This window comes from Idiotropiscis lumnitzeri, chromosome 12 (genome assembly GCF_059441095.1).
Source record: "Idiotropiscis lumnitzeri isolate Australia: NSW breed Sydney's pygmy pipehorse chromosome 12, RoL_Ilum_1.0, whole genome shotgun sequence".
Taxonomy (NCBI): domain Eukaryota; kingdom Metazoa; phylum Chordata; class Actinopteri; order Syngnathiformes; family Syngnathidae; genus Idiotropiscis; species Idiotropiscis lumnitzeri.
The window spans coordinates 13,148,902-13,166,442 of record NC_142402.1 but is presented as its reverse complement, the minus strand read 5'-3'; the positions used below and the strand labels follow the sequence as shown (position 1 = coordinate 13,166,442).

At 40.2% G+C, this 17,541-nt stretch overlaps 2 protein-coding genes across 2 annotated transcripts in view; one reads left to right on the top strand and one right to left on the bottom strand.

Annotated features, from left to right (window-relative positions):
• The window catches only part of LOC148326000 (uncharacterized), a 30,751-nt gene extending 25,052 nt beyond the window's left edge, over positions 1-5,699 (top strand). Inside the window, exons 4-5 of the mRNA XM_088310267.1 lie at positions 2,978-3,063; positions 5,428-5,699. The gene's annotated coding sequence lies outside the window, so the exon portion shown is untranslated. The remainder of the gene's footprint in view (positions 1-2,977; positions 3,064-5,427) is intronic.
• A 1,839-nt stretch (positions 5,700-7,538) lies between these two features.
• On the bottom strand, positions 7,539-17,209 carry slc25a42 (solute carrier family 25 member 42). The gene is made up of 8 exons (XM_088311477.1): positions 16,841-17,209; positions 14,769-14,921; positions 14,099-14,210; positions 13,579-13,604; positions 13,303-13,469; positions 13,098-13,214; positions 12,015-12,166; positions 7,539-11,903 (listed from the first exon to the last, which is right to left on the bottom strand). Exons 2-8 carry the CDS (start codon positions 14,844-14,846, stop codon positions 11,578-11,580), a joined length of 978 nt encoding a protein of 325 aa, XP_088167603.1. The 5' UTR covers positions 14,847-14,921; positions 16,841-17,209; the 3' UTR covers positions 7,539-11,577.
• Positions 17,210-17,541: the final 332 nt, after the last annotated feature.

Below are 17,541 nucleotides of genomic sequence, written 5' to 3'. Positions count from 1 at the left end.
GATAGACTGGGAATGTGCGGAGCGTGGGAAATGCCGGCAGAACAGAAGAGAAAAGAGCAGAGCCGGCCGAGCGCAGGCGAGACTGCTGTTGTGGCAGGTGAATGAGGAGCCTCCAGTTCAAAGGTCAAGGCCGGTCGAAGAGGTTGTCTGGTTGTTTGCTTGTCGTCTGGGCCTCGAACCATGCTAATGAAGCCGCCGCCCCCGTTTGATTGTTCATTCGGTCTGGCTGATCCGAGGGGCCGGACTTAGACTTAAGGAGGAGTCGCGTCGGCGCGTTAGACACGCAAAGGTCAGACTGAGATGTGGCGTCACCAAAATTGAAAGTCTACGGTCACCCCGCAGACGAGCTTTCTCTGTGTTGAGCTGTCTTGAAGCACATAAGCAAGCCCGGCTAACTCCCTGAAAGTAATCATTTTTCTTTGAAAATATTTATATTTATATATTCATTGTATTTTTTTCCAATATTGTTTTTAATCCAGTGATTCTCCAACTTCTTACATCATGTGCCACCTAAAAAAAATATTCACCTCTCCATTTTTGTTATTTATAAGTCAAAATAGGCACCAGAATTCACAACCAGCTTTCCAAGCTGCCCATGAATTTCATCAACTGATTGGAAGACATAATGTCCCCTATTTGCCTTTCAAGTGATTCCAAAATTTTGGGCTTGGTACAATAAGCGTGCTCCGTCTACAAAGAAAACGGTCGCAGGGTTCAAGAGACTCCTGACTGTCCATTCATTCTGCCCAAGACGACTCATCCATCTCCCGAGGAAGTTGGCAATCATCCATACGTGAACAACAATAGCAATATGTGGAACTTGCATAAAAAGAAAATCTTAAGCATTCTCCCAAGTCGTGACAAGATGCCCGATTTCATCTTGCCGCATTCACAATATGACGAAGAATGAATTGAGAAGCCATGATTCAGTGATGATCAAGAACAAAGACCCCCCCTCCAAAAAAAGAATTGCAAAAATCCTTAAATAAATAAAAAAAAAAATCCCATAAGGTAAAAGTAACATTTTTCAAACGAGGTCAAGAGAATTATGAACAGTTCAAAATAGTATTCAGTTTTAGCTTAAAACCTTCAGGCATCTGCTAGAAAAGAACAACAACCAAAAAATGTCATTACGAGAACATCCGATAATCAGAGAGACTTTAAATCACATGCGCCGCTTTCCTGCATGGTTTAGAAGTTTGCCACCTGCAACACACCTGATTCAAATAATCAGCTCATCAGCAAGTTCGGCAGGGGCCTAATACCGATCCCGATCAATTGAACGCCATCGTAAATGATAATCACCATGTTATTAATAATCAGGAAGAACAACATGAAGGAAAAGTGGAATATTTGGACCAAGTTGAGTGTTTACGATGCCGATGATGCCGTATTGTTCTCTCTAAGAGCCCGTCCACTAAAAGTTGTACGCACGTCCAGCTTAATTCATTTTGAGCGAGGCGGGTGCTAAAGGAAGGAAGTGAGTGAATGGCTGAAGAAGCGCACGGCTATACCTCTGAGCTCTCTTTATGCTTGTGGCTGCAGGCTTCATTAGCTCCACAGAAAGGGGCCGCTCCCTCAATGGACCCATAGACCTGTCTCACTGGCACAGGCTCGGGCTCAGTGGGGTGTGCGTGCGTGCGTGTGTGTCGGCGTGTTTGTATGCGCGTTTCCCCGACCATTCGCACACCACGGGGCCTCATTGTTTCTCACTCATGCCTAAAGGAGGCTCGGCATTGACACTTTTTTTTTTTTTTTTTTTTTTTGGAACGCTCAAATCTCTCTTTGTCCCTCATTCTCTCGTTCTCCCTCGCAGGCGTTCCATTATTCTCTATTTCACCATTTTCTCATTGTGTTACCTCTTTTTTGGGACGTAGGCTCAGATCTTTGACAAAAGCGCACATTATACTGCATAGCATCCTCGTGTCACTGCTAGAGCTGGATATTCCACGTGATACGCCTGTTTTTTTTGTTTTTTTTAAGTCATGCACATAACAAGCTCACATTACACTTGATATGAAGAATATACGTATTCATAACGTTGACTTATGAATGCAATCCATCCAGGACATCCAGTCGCCACTTGAATGTAAAATTGAGCAATATATTTATGATTGTGACTGCAGTTTGCAGTGTACTAGATCATTCTGAGGGTTGTATCTAAAGCCGTATCTCCTGGGTAACCAAACTGTTACAAAGCTCTCAGTATGATGTAGTACAGTTCTACACCACCGAAAACTGCACATTATTAAATTAATACCTCTCTAAGAGTGTCAATCAAAAAAGAAAATATATTGAATTTTTAAATTTGACGTTTATATGCGGGTGCGTCTTATAGTCCAGAAAATATGGAAAATACATTGTGAGAAATTTAGTATTTGAGGCATGGGAGGGGGCTTCAGGAGGCATTATGCATTTGCACTTTCTTTGGTAACAGACTTTAAGTTGAGTCCAAGTCCTATCGCTGCAGGTTCAAGGTTGAAGTAAAAGGAGGATGGCGAGGGGAAACTTAGTTGTACCCGCAGAGAGCTGCAATCTTTTTTCACTCAAATGAAACGCGAATGAGCAGGGAGGCTGACGAAGAAGCAAAGAACAATACGGTGGCCTGGTTTGTGGTTCCACTGGGATGAAGACACTTTTTGCCTGCAAAATTAGATCGTGTGAGTTCTTTTAACACACAAAAGCACATGCGCACGAGCGCATTGTTCAAACCGTACTTGTGAACCAGCACTACTTTGTTGTCGAGGTAGCAAGAAACTTTTTGTCCCACATTTCCTTCGCTCATACGCGACTCAGCACTTCAACTTGGCAAAATGCGGCAAACCACCGCAAGATTTGCTAGCTTCATGCCAACATATAATTGCGTGACGTCCTGGACTGACTATAACGGAATTTAACATAGATATTACGGTTGAGAAACACTAAGTAAAAGAGCATATGACAATATTCACATGCATATATTGTGTCTGCTTTATAGGGATGACGCCGAAGCCCGAAGGTTTTGGATGGGGACTCTCTTCCAGTAGATGCCATATTGCAGCATAACATGGAACTAAAATAAAGGTATGCAACTCTAAATTTGGACCGCCCTGTGTACTGTATTTAATCAAATGTGTGCTAAGCGTGTATGTGTGTATAACATGCAGCCAGTTCGCAACTGTGTCATGCTGGGAAGATTTCATTCCCATAGGCTGGATCAAGGGAGGGGAGGGGGCATGGTATTCGCTTCCCCCACACACACACACACACACGCACACACACACGCACTGTTGGCTCTTTTGGTGTAGCTGTCACTCGGCCACCCATTCAGGGCTCAGTCACGGCCACTTAGAGCGCAGCAGACTCGGGGATTCACACGAGCTGTGATCCAATGACATGTATTTATAATGAGGGGCCGCCAAGACGTCTTTGTTGCACGCACACAATGTCAGCATAAACGTGTGTGCGTGTGTGTGCGGGTGTTGGAGTGTTTGCGTAAAGAGAATAGAATCACCACACACTCCGAAGAAACTCGAAATCTTTCAATTGTGTAAAGCGAATAATACTTGAATTCTCATGAACATGAAATTATTGAACTTTTTTAATGACAGTGAGAAATGTACCAACGCATTCGGTACACCTGCGATGACGTTCATCCGAGGCGCTTTATCAAATATTACGCCTTTCAAAAAACTAATCATGCTCAGTTTTCATTGACACTATCAGAGAGACGTTGCTTTATCAAGAGCAACGCCAGAAGATTTTGTACCCGTTATTATTTACAATAAGTCATGCTTGTAAATAGTTGATAGACTTCCACTGACCTTCTATGTGTGCTGCATATCTCGCACCGACGTTATTCTTATTGTCTCCGAGCAGTTACATCATCCAGCCTTCACTTTATCTCATCACGATCTAACCTTAACACATCTCATTCTCGCCGCCTCGTAAATTTTTCTGTATAAGCTGCTTGGTGTGTTTGTAAGAAGTCGAACTGCGCCGCATTGGACTCAGAGGTTTTTTTTTTTCTTCTAATATTACGATTATCTTATTCATTCATACACAAGAGAGGGAGCAAAATAGTTGAATTGGCTCACAGTGAAGATTCACGCCACTGCAGTACAACTATAATAATCATCGTGTATCAATGACGTGGAAAGAAAGATTTGTGGTTGCAATATGCACAAAATGATCATTTGAGGCCTCTAATTTGTGTTCACGAAATACACACAAAATACACCGTAAAATTGACGATGATGATGATGATGACGAAATGCTTACAGAGTCACGGTTTACTTTCCTCTAATTGAGTTGTATTTAAACATTTTGGATTGCAATTCCCACCCCTGGCGACTGAAGCGGGAATAAATCTTCACAATGGATCAAAATCTCCTCACTTTTCACTCTGTGTTTAGACTGTGACCAAATATCGCCTTTTTCAGAGTATAATTGTCTTTGATTAGAGTAAAATGTACTTAATGGAATTTACTGTGTAAGGTATAGTATAACTTTAAAAAAAAATACTAATGCGTGGCCATGAAATAAATATAACGTGCGTACAAAATACTAAATAGCACCTTACACCTGTTTTGTAGGCATAAATTTGTACGTTGTGTACTTTTTCAATCTTTTTTGTAGCTACAAATGAGTATTTTGTGTACACATTATGCCTAATTGTTGGTCACCAAGAAGAATTTCATGCACATACTTTGTGGTCACAAATTAGTATCTTGATGGACAAAAATGCACCTCCACCCAAATGCCTCCGCCCTCCATGCCATTTCGGGGGGGGGGGGTCTCTGCAGGTGTACCCAATGTTAAGACCGGTGATCATTGTTTCACTGTCTGTGGACTACAATAGTGCATATATTAAGCATTGGTCGGGACAGCGTGGGCAGTAGAAGAGCTCTGGAGAGCCCTGAGGCCTCTCATAATTGCTCCATGTCTGAAGCATTGCATCTATCCAGGGACTGTATTCTGCAAGAACTACATTCATCCTCTTCTTCTCTCGCCATCGTGAGAATCTCATGAAAAATATCGTTTTATTATACAATGTAACTCTGAACCATAAAAGGCTTATTTACTAGTCAGGTTGCGGTGCAGTGATGGTGCAAAAACAGACCGTTGCCGTGTCTGGGATGCGGGTGGGCGTGTCATTTCCCTTAGGTGTGATTGGGCGGCCCCCCCCGTTGGCTGGGAGTCTTCTTGGCACTCCACACTTGAGGGCCGAGGGTGACGTATTGTGGAGTCAAAGTCAGACGTATTGCTAGTCATGACGAGGGAGTGCCATCTGTAACTTGGCAGCCTGCAAACAGCGATGGGACACGCAGGCATTTTTTCTCTCTCTCGCTCTCTCTCTAGCAATATTTAATTCAGAAAAGTGTCAAGCAATAATAATAATTTATGTGTCACTCATGTTCACTTTATTTATTTTGTATTTTTTTGCAGAAAGTGATACCAGAAAAGAACAAAGATTCACAGTTATGGTTGTGGACTCTGTTATCCTGCTATTTTGAATAATAACCCCAAATATGTATGTATTGCGTGTACATTTGGAAATACAATGCAAATAATCTAGGTTTGACTTGTATTTCTTTTTCTATTGAATTGTGACCAACTCCTTTCATTTCATACGTTTGTTTTGAAGAATTGATTTTCCATTAAAACATGTATTTCTTTTTTTTTCAATTGAGTTGCAATAAACTACTTTTTTTCATCCACTTTGTGTTCACGTCCTGTATGAATCCACGTTGCGCCAATAAAATTCACATTGATTTGAACATTATGCTGCAGTGAGTTTGCTCACAGTTCATGTCCAAAATAATGCAAATTCCACAAAGTGCTTCTAAATAAATGCATTACAAAATAAAAAACAAAGATCACAATACTGACATTAAGTAGTGGTGTATCAGAGTCAATAGAATTAATTATCATAAATTGTCTTGTATTGCATGCAAGAATAAATATTTGTTTGCCGGAAAATCCAGAATACACATTTATTTATTTTATTTTATTTTGTATTGTAAATACATATGCGTAGCAGTCGGAAATAGGACAGAAAGATCCAGAAAATCTAAAAAAAAAGTAGGTCACCTCAAATTTGTATAAAAGTCGCTTTTAGAGGAAAGATCAGATATAGTTTACAGTTATTGGTTGATGGAGTATACAGTATTCATATAGCGTATGTTTATGATCAATAGTATTATTTAATGAGAAGTGATGGAACAAAACTAATTGTGGTCCAACCTCACTGCTTTACAAGCTAATAATGGGCTCTTTTTTAATAAACCACAAGTGGGCTAATGCTATTCTCTTGGTTCACTTCAAATAATTTTACTTTTTTTTTGTCACAAAAATATTGATATTTTTAACCCCAAAAAATAGAACAGTGGGGTTGGTGGTTATTAGGGCCCAGTAGTTGAAGAGGGAAAAAGAGAGAAATAATGGTGATAAAATGTGAGATACAAGAGGAAGTGTGTGAGAGAGGAGAGTCGATCTCAATAAATGCAAATTGGCCCTGCCTATCTCTGGCATCTTGCCAAGTATCTATGGCAACCACATCTTTTGACTCCCACTCCTCCATCTTGGGCTCCTTCATATTCACCTAATTAGTACCAATAGCGACTTATTTCATTCCCCATTCGTTCACTAAATTGTCACACTCAAAACTCAGTGTTTAACTCAGTAAAAAATTTAAAAAAGAACTCATGACAATAATAAAGAAATAAATAACTATTGTTTTTTGTGAAGTTAGTAATAGGCATTTAATCAACAAAAAACGTAATGATTAAAATAAGTCTTACCCGATTCAGCGTTTAATTTGGTAACTTTACGTTTTCAGTATTGCGCTCCTGTGGTGAGTTCACGGTCAAAGTTCAAGTTCATGCGCCAAACCAGTAAATGTGACTCGACTCGCATTCGTGCACAAGGGCGAAGCACTATACTTAGACTACCACCAAGCGACCGTTTTCAGAATTGCACATAAATACATTTCCGAGGTTGGAGGTCCCTCTAGTGGCTATTTTGCGCAATGACAAAGTGCCAATGCTTGTTTTTTTGTTGTTGTTGCACTTATTTCCTCATGATGCTGTTAAAATTGTCATTCCTACGACGTAAAAATGGGGAATATATATTTTTTTTTACTCTGCTGCCGGCAACCAGAGAGGAAATGCGAATCAGTTCACAATTGCCTTAACTAGATACAGATTTACAAAATATATTGTACTTCAAAGTTAAATAAATTAAACTAAATGTACCGTATTGCATTTAAAAACATTAAAAACACTGTAAGAGTGCCGTTTGACTGTTTAATACGAGTATTCCACACATACCATAAGAAGGAACCCCCCCCCCACACACACACACACACACACACACGCACGCACACAAAAAAAAAGCCTAATATTTTTTTTTCTTTTCAGCAGCCCAAGCTCAGAATGATTATTGCATGGCCGATAAGGACTGGATTGGTGCGCAACATCGATAAATTATTTGCATGTCAGGCATAAAACTACACCGGGAATGCAGAAAATGAAACAGTTATAGAGGAAACATTTTAACTTTTTTCACCAGTTTTAATTGACATTTTAAAACAGTCATGTACAGTAGTTGAGTCAATTTGAATGGAGTGAGCAGATGGACGCAAATACACACTCAGATGGCACAAATCACTGGAACTTACATTTTTTTTTTAACAACCTGCACTTGAAACAATATGCACTATGCAACACCGTGTCCATGGAGATATGCAAATTGTGCGAACAATTCAATCAACATGGCTATCTGAACATAAAAATGATTCATCACTCAAATTGGCAGGATTTTCAATTTGTTTAGTATTCCATCAAGTGTATTTAAAAACGTCATTCCAAATTAAATCAGCATGAATATTTTGTTTCCTTTTTTTTTTTTTAATGACGCCATAAGTAAAGCTTATACTATGTACTTGGCAGCCACGGCAGCCCCATTTTTCAGACCACTGTGGACAAAACAATACTCGCAAGACAAAATGGGGTACGTGACTAATGGGGCCACAGAAAATTCACATTTCAATCCGCAGAATTGATGTAGTGGCTCCACAAATCCCTGACGAGGCCCCTGCATGCAAGTATATCAAAAACACTCCCAAAATGAGTTAGTTGGAAAGGATTCGTGAGACGTGGATTGTCTTTGAAGCCCACATAACCAACCCCCCCACCACCCACCCGCAGTCATACTCAACTTGAAGGTTATCAGAATACAGAAACCAGGTTAGAAAAACTGGACTGAGGAATGATATGCATTCAGAGTCCTTATAAACCTGCAACAACAAATCACCTCTAGCAGCAGACCATCAACAAATAAAAAAAAATTAAAAAAAACGAACAACCTTCAAAAAAAAGGTTGGTGAAAGTAGCTTTGACATAGTAAAAGGGTTACTATTCCTCGCCAGGCACTTCAAGAGACGCTACTGAGACGTTCAGAGAGCTCGCAGCTGCTGAGATAAGACTGAAAGGCATTCCATGTGTCATCCTCATTGTTCGATAGACCAGGGGTTCTCAAACTGGGGTTCCCGGGCATCAAGGGGTTTGCGAGTCGCGGCTTACAAGGTACACAAAACTAATTGAAATATATTATATCATTTTAAAATGTGCATCCCTACATATGGGGACCAGCAAAACAATAAAAGACAAACAATAAAACAATTACTCCTCCCTGCCTTAGCTTTGTAGCATTTCAAAGCTACCATATGATTTTAACGTATTATCACATATAAATCTGAAATTACTGGCGGAACGACTGTTGTTTTCTTTTTTTTTTTTTTAGAATGAAAGGCAAATTGTTACAAGAGTAAAGTCATATTTTTTATCAAAACAAAAGGGGTGTTTTTTTTCAACTCACCTCAACTTTATTGATATAGCGCTTTCACAACACGGCCGTGCAAAATGAAAGGCAAGCTATCACAAGAATTAAGTAGGATTTTTTTCATTTTGATTTTTAAAACAGTACTTGCCTTATTAAACGTTTACTTTAATTATATAACTTAATATTTTATCTTGAAAAAAAATCTAAATCAACTTTAGTTGCATATAACTATTGCTTCTCATGCCGACAAAATAGAACTAGTCACACTTCGTTGTAATTTTTTCCTGCATAAAATATGGATCGCTTTATCATAACATTTCTACTCACAACTTTTAATTCCTATGACATTTGACCTTGGAAAAACTTCTCCCGTGTGAAAGTATGACACTCCTGCTTGAACAATGATAACACGGCGCAACTATTTGCAAAAAAAATAAATAAAATTGTTGCGTTAAATTTTTCTGCTGAATAAAACTAAAATTGGCATGTTGATCCAAAATTGAAGTCAGTTTTTTTTCGAGCATGTTGGGTTTTTTTCCACAGCTGATCCTCCAGATAAGAAACATTTCAAAGATTAGCTGCAATAAGACCGTATTACGATTGAACTCATCTACAGCTACATGGCAACTTCATTACGCAATCACATTTGAGAGCGAGCGGCGAGAGGTGTGTGCAGCTCCCAATAGGTCAGTACTATCAATAACGGCAAACAGAAAACCAAAATCGTAGGACTAAAGATTAGTGCAGGCTTTTCTTTTAACCTTGTGACCTTTGCCATGTAAATTGTATTTCACTCTAAGCAGTTTTTTTAGTTTTCAAAGCTTGGAACGATTCAATCTTAGTGTTTTATTGATTTACAAACATTTATTTAATATTTTTTAAGAAAACGCAGATCCTATTCCTCAAAAACGATGTGAAAAAAAAATTTGATAAATTAATCAAATATTGAAACATTCCACTATTTCATGTGGTATAATAAATACTGAAGAGGTGTTAACAAGCTGCTTTGTTAACATTGTCTCGTTTTTAAAAGCAACTTTCCGTCCCCCTCCTTTTCACTCTGCTCAAATATCTGGCCTGAGTTTGTCTTTAAAAGAAAACTGGTCAACAAACATAGCACACTTAAAAAAAATGTGATCATGTGCCAAAGTGACATACACAATTAGTTAATGCCTCTTCACAAAGATGTTTCACAGCTATGAAATGAGTCAGAGAAAAAAAAAACATCAACACCTCTTCAACTGAAGTGTAAAATGCCAAGAAAATGTTCGACGATCATGTGAACAGAAATACCGTACAACATAAAATCTATGATATGATAAGCAGTGCAATCTTGATGACGAAATAACATGGCCACTCTTTACACTTGGCCTCGTTTCATTTTGTTGACACGTAACATAAAATGCACCTTGAACAAAATTAGATGTCAGTTTCCTCTGCACTTTCCAGAATCATTGCTACAAAATAGTACTTAAATATTCATCCACACATTTTGTTTGGCGCATGTCGTCACTCCATATCCCATCTGAGCTAAGCATGTTTTTGGATGGGAGGAGGCCACAGAACACCAACAGATGTACTTGGAGAACACGCAAACACCACACAGGAAGGCCCGAGCCATGAGCCGTTTAATTCCCTTAAGATTAATAAAGCTCTTCTATCTAATCTGAGAACTATTGTGCTCCGTTATACAAATTCAATAAATCTTCCACAGCTATCCTGTACCGCAAAACTTTGGTATCATTTGTGGAAAATTAAAATGAAACATGCTTTAAACAAAAAAAAAAAAATCTGCATTTGGCATTGTGCTAACGTGCTACCAGGACTAACGTGAAAATGCATCTCATAAAAAGAGTGAAATGTGGATGTGAAATGATAATTCAGATCTACCGTCAAATTCTTGATTATGTGATATTAACTTTTTGATGACAATTTTGTAAATTGGGGGGAGCAGTGCGATGCTGAGGGGGGCATGTGTGAAACTGGGGAACATGATTTTTTTTCCCGCCGTGCTACAATAAAGTGTAATTGCACATCCACTCCAGAAGTTGGCAGTGGCGCTCACCTTGCTAATTGTACGCAGCAAATATTAACTCTACGGTGTCGGTTTGTTTTGCAACGAAAATGCTATTATTTATAGTAGAGGGGGGGAGGTGGGTGGTGTGCAATTTTTTTCTTCTATTTGCTAGGGAGGGGGGGCGGAACAGGAAACAATTGAGAAGAACTGCTTTCGATACCGCTGTATTCAAAACCCATATAGCATGTTGCAAGTTTTTTTTTGTTTTTTTTTTACAATATTGTGCAGCCCTATTGTAGTGGCAAGAAGCAAAGCGTTAAAAAGTTTAACTAAATGTTTAGGTCACTTTGGGTGAGCATTGGAGAATATTATAGTTCAATACCTCATTACTTCACTTCATGTTCCACATAAAATCTATTTAAGGCCTAATCTCTTTTATTATAGAACCTATAAAGTGGACAGCAATAATTGGCAGTAGAAGGCAGCTGGGAGCCCTTCGGCATGTATGTGACATTTCTACTCCCAGTCCAAACTTTAGTGCCCACGTAAATACAGATAATAACCAGCGAGCATATTTGCGCATGACAAGAGCGCTTTGGAGAGCACACGTGTTCGGACACATTATCCACTGACTGCGAGTGTGTGCGTTTGCCTCCAATGCCACAAAACTTGTTTCTCACTCACTTTCCCCAGTTCCCAGTGAAAGCATGACATCAGGGAGGTGTGTTGTCAAAGCATTACCGGGATGTGTAGCCCCTCTCGTGCAGCTTCCTCAGGAGGATTTGAGTAAGGTCAAACGTGGTGAAGCTGATCCCAACTGCAATGGGCCCTTTGACCCAATTCATACTGAGGCCTTTATAGAGTCCTCGGATAACCCCCTCCTCTGACACGATCTCCCTCATGGTGCCCAGGATGGTGCCGTACGTGTGACCAGTGACCCCTGCGGTTTGCATGCGGCGCCGTACCACATCCAACGGGTAAGACGCCGACTGACCGATGAGGCCCGCACAGGCCCCGAAGGCCAGCCGTTCATACGAGTAGGGCTGTGGGCGCCCGCTTCTCTCTGCATCAGAGGGGAGCAAATCAAAATGATACTTTAAAAGCAGCATTTATACCTAAAACCCAAAGACCGTACGGAGTGTACAAAGACGCTCTTGTTGTGTTTATACTGTACCTGAATGAAGCTTTTTCAGCGTCTCATAGGTAAAGAAGCTGAGGCCCGCATAGGGGACTACGCCCAGTATGGTAGGTGTAAAACCTCGATACAGGGTCTTTAGCCCCTCCTCCCGGGAGATCCTCACAAACACATGCAGAATGTTGCTGTACCTAACAACAGACAAGCACTGATTTTTTTCCTCACATTAACAATGTCTGCACCGCATATACCGAAACACAACATATTTTCCGGACTATAAATCGCACTTATTTTAATCGGTTGGCTGCTCCTGCAACGTATACTCTGGAGTGACTTAAAAAAAAGAAAAAAAAAAAGTTTTTTCACTGACAGCCTTCAAGAGGGCACTCTAGACTTATGCACATCTCATACTCCTTACACAAACAACTGAGAACAATTGGACACAAATGCCCCTCAAAACAATCAGATTCTGCACTTAACAGGTTGCAAGTAGTAACATTTGCAGCTGAAAACTATAATCGAGCAGCAGAGAGAAAGTTTTGAGTGAATGAGCAACTTGTTCAGGACTGGTAAATCGCGGAGATTACTCCTACTGCGATGAAGGGAAAAAAAAAAATAAATAAAAGCGAGAGCAACGAGTTCACCAGTGGATGAGTGAACAACGTGCAGCGGGAGAGGTCCACGGTACGTCTTCACGCTCAGTTAGTTGCCAAGAGCACGGACAGCAGTGTCCCAAAAACATTAACATAAACACTTGACACCTTTTCTGTTGATGATTATTAGTCGCGTAACTAAACACCATTCATTGTGTTCACATACCTTACACATATTTGGCATTTTAATTTTTTCTCAACTTCATAACTTGCCTCCCAAGATGAAATGTTTGTTCTGATCTTGTATTTTGTCAAATAAATTACCTTAAATTCAAATGCGACCCATGTATGTTTTTTTTTTTCCCTACCTCATTTAGCATTTTTTTGGGCTGATTCGACTTGTACTCTGGAAAATACGGTATATATTTTGGAATATTCCTGACAAACTGGTGTCATGGTGATATTCCAGACGATCTCAAAACTTTTCTAAATGCAGTCACTGCGTAGGTACAGTTCCCAATTGCCTTACATTTCTTTTGGCGTTACAGCCATCCGAGCTCGCACCATGTCCAGAGGATACGTCACCATGGCTGCCGTGATGCCGGCCATCGATCCAGCCAGTAGCCTCGGGAGTGGTGGGAGGACCCTGGATCAAACGCCAAACATGAGCCTTCTTAAGATTTTAATCCTAGCCCTAAACTGAGTATTTACGCCACGTTGAGGCTCACACTCACTTCCCCTGAAAGCCATAGTAGTCCCCCAGGAGACTTTTGTACTGCTCGTGAGCACTGAACTGGATGGCGGCGTACGGGATGACTCGTACCATTGTGGCAGAGTTTCCCCGCCACAGCGTGAAGAAGCCATCCTTAAGGTAAGTGCGGTAGATTAACCTGTAGGCCTCCTGAAATATACATAGAGCAGCATACTTTTCTACTGGATAGAACACTTATTAGGAGTGACTAGCTGGAAAAGAAAATCGTTTTTGTGTCAATACTTAAACCCAAACTTACTTTTGCAGAGAATCTTGCTGAAGACACTAAAAAAAATAGTTGAAACTCCGTTATTTGTGAATTCAGTTGTCATAAAAAGTCACCTCAGTTCAAATGTGTCGTTTTTTGTGATGTAAAAAAACGAGCACGATAAATGGCTTAAAAATTACTTCAACTATAAATGTGACTTAATTTTTTTTTTTAAATCATTGCTGATGAGCTGATCATTTGAATCAGGTGTGGTGGAGGAGGGAAACATCTAATAAATGCAGGGTAGTGGCCGCGATTTACAGATTTGGACAGCCTTGTCATCCTGTGTAGTACGCTCTGATAATCTCAACACACAAAGATTATTTTCCACAAAATCGAGTCCTCTAAATCAGAACATTGACATTTTGAACAGTGGTGTGCAGATTTTTTTTATTTCGACTATTGCTATAAACTAATGTAGGTCATCTAATATGTAGCCTACTCGATCCCCTGTAGTCTATAAATATCACAAACAATTTCCACTTTTAGAGCTGCTCAGCATCAATCTTGCCTTGAAAGATGATTTTAGTCCTGTCCAGTGGCGCAACAGCAGTTTTGGCCACAGCTCCAGCTAACGCCCCCGAGAACAGCGAGTTGAGGACAGAGCGGGTCTGCTTGAGGCCCTGCGCAGCAAAGAAAGGATGACTTTTGAGTTAAATCAAGTACCTACACCATGTTGTTTGGATTGCTGTAGATTATTAAATGGGAGTTGGCCTGATAATGATTGACGGTATCTGATGGGCCACTTGACAAATCTGACAAGGTGGCTCGGGACAAACAAATGCAAAAAAAAGACAAAAAAAAAAAGGACCCACTAAGTTTTCCAGAGAAATGTCCAATTTGTTAGGACGTAAAACAATAACACAGTAGCCTTGCTATCTGTGAGTGTTAGGGACAGAACGCTAGGGAAAATAGCCAATTAATGCGTGTAACTGACACCACCCAAGATGTTTAGAACAGCCGACATTCAATATATGACAAACAACAATTGCTCACTGTTTATATCATTTCACCCTTCCTAAATCAGACTTCTCAAATACAAATTGCGGCTAGAAAAAGGTGTTAGAAGAATATTTCTTAACGCTTATAAATTGGGAGTCGTTGCCATATGTTCATAACCAATCAAAAAGCTCTCATATGCAAAACGAGTGTATTATTATTATGACCATTTATTCACTCACTTCTGACTGAGTGGAGGCCCGTGGCAGAACTTCTCCGTGGGTGAGTGCTGCAGAATGATCCTGGACACCACTCCCCATGCCAAAGGACTATACGCCACTGCCTTGGAGCGCACTCATGAATCACACCACTAGGGGGCGATATAGCGCTGGGAGCTGAAGAGAAGGAGGTCAGAAGGAACATACATTTTATTTGAATGGTAAAAAACGATTAATTAAAGACAAATTGATTAAGGCCCGAGGACCATATTGAAAAAGGAGATATGTTATTGATGTGTTATTTTTAACTCAACACGTCCGAGAAAATGCATATTTTTGTATATCCTGGTGAAAATGTATGTATTTTAGAACAGTGGTTCTCATTCCCCTGAGACCCACATTATTTTTGCAAAGTCGCACCTCATTTTATAGAGGGTAAGAACAATAAAGTTGTTTTTATGTTTAAGAATAGCCTCTGAAAATAAATACAGCGTATGACATTTTTAAACATAGTTTCAAATGAGTTTGACATGCTAGTCATAGCATCGCTAGCCAAAGGCGTTAACAGAGTAGGTTGTTAATTCAATAGTGCACAAGAGAGTAAAATGCCCTGATGCTCACCCAATTTTGCATGTTAAATGCGGAAAATTATTAAGTCATATAAGTAATCATTAACTTGTATGTCTTTGATACATTTAGCCACCTGGCAACATGACCTTGGGCATAGTTATGTCCCAAAATATCTCCAGAAGAGCAACGCTGCTGACTTGTAGGTGAAAGGTATCTGGTGGGCCACAGCCAAGAGAACAACAAACGTTACTTTTAACACAAATATGTCACGCTTGCCAAGAGTGAGTTTACATGAGGATATATTTTAGCAGACAATCACTTATTTATATGATTTTTAACTTCTTAAGACCTCAACTTCATTGTGACAGTTTTCACAGTCAATTATCCAACTAGAAGATGGAGGCAGATGTGCAACGCACCCCAATTGGGACCACTTAAGTGTTTCCTTGCGTTGTTCGATTAACATATTGTAGAAAGCTATCAAATATCAACAACTACTATCAACACTACAGACATACTGTACTTTTTTTCCACATTTGAATTTGACAGAATAGTAAACAAGACTCCGGTGTATCCAATTTTAAGTCTTTTTTTTTCACGCAGAGGCTTGACTTTAATTGTAACATTAACTCGGGATACTTGAACCTTGGAAATGAACATATGCGACTTTCTCCCATCTCCGGAGTTCATCGGCTGCTCGAAGGAGCTTGTTAACGTTGCATTAAAGAGGAGTGTCAGAAAAGTTGCATGATTTGTGTCATAAGAGTTATATTTCAAACCCAAACTATGAGTTTTCCTTTTCAATGTGAGCAGGACAAAATACAAGAGTCAGGGCAGGACCACTTGTGGCTGTTTCACCTTGACAACGTGCCTGCTCACAATGCCCCGAGCATCTGACAATTCCTACCCGGAAAGAATGGCTGACTGTGTGTGTTCAATAACACACTTACTCATTCACTGCCATTGACGGATAAATACGTCAAAGATCAATTTTTTTCACTCGGCTGATGGTGAATGAGTTAATAGTGGAATCCAGTTAAGACTGTGGGGTCACAATTTGGCAGCTAAGATACAACAGGAATCTTTTTGGACAGGGTTGACCTTCTACCGTAGAAAAGCAGAAAAGGTTCCACATCTTTTTGGCATTGATTAAATATCTCAACAGTGAATCGAACAGTCCTCCGGTAGTTAATATTAGTGTGGTAGGCATGAAAGATAAACGGAAGTTGACCCTGAACTTTTCATTTGGTTTGCTGACCGACAACCGGACCCAGGCCGCGGTGGTGAGCGTCTCCCAGAACTTTTCTTAGACACGATTGCGAAAATACAAAGCTTGGAAAAGAGTGGAACGTTCATTAGATCGTTAACTTTGCACCCATGTTGTTTGTTCATGTTCTTCAGGGGCACAGTACTGAAGGCTACTCGATTTTGAGACCCATCATGCTTTCAGACGTTAAAGCGTCACACTGTGCCGTCACCTGCCTTAAATAAAACAACAATAGCATGACACAAAACCAGTTGCTTACCTGCTTTGACAACGGCACGATTTCCAACGCTTTGGAAATCTTATCCCAGTTGCATTTTCCAAGTCAAAACAAGTACTCCCCGAAGCCACCTTTCGGCATTAAAGTTGGCCAAACATTGGGTTAGATAACATTAGCTTGTCGTTAGCTCTGTGCTACACAACTGCTTACGTTCATTTTTAGAGCAGCAAATGCGCCGCGGTAGCCGTTAGCTAACTTTGTAGCGTAATATATATACTAATGTGCAAGTAATTAAATCATTCACTCGCACAGTGGCGACTTTGAGTGGCTGACATCGACCATGCTGCTGTTGCTGCTCCTCCTGTCACAAGGCAAGCCCAAACAGCCTCAGCCATCCCCCTCCTGTCTTGAGGTTGGCAAGGCGAGTGGAGACCCTGAGGCATTATGGGAAATGTAGTCTGACTCCGGCGAGGCGTGCCAGGATAGGCTGGATGAAGGGGCGTCAACAGGAGTTCAGAGCTGAAATTCTGACTTTTTTTTAACGTGAATCGCTCACCCAAGTGTTGGCATAATTTTAACTTAGTCCCTGTAGAGTGAATATGTCTTCTAAATTTGACACAGCACAGAGAAGAGCGTCTTTAACAATGACGCCAAATTTGAATGATTAAAAAAATCACTGACTTGCACTAAACATAAAAAGGGCCTTCAAAATAATGACAAATCAACCCATTGTCTCTGCTCTC

Bases quoted from the DNA above. Each gene is read 5' to 3' on its own strand.
- slc25a42 (XM_088311477.1), bottom strand. From the start codon at position 14,846: ATGGGGAGTGGTGTCCAGGATCATTCTGCAGCACTCACCCACGGAGAA. The intron at 13,215-13,302 runs GTGAGTGTGAGC...CGTTTGATCCAG, and splicing joins TACTATGGCTTTCAGGGGAA to GGTCCTCCCACCACTCCCGA. The intron at 12,167-13,097 runs GTAAGGCAATTG...GTCTGTTGTTAG, and splicing joins GCTGTAACGCCAAAAGAAAT to GTACAGCAACATTCTGCATG.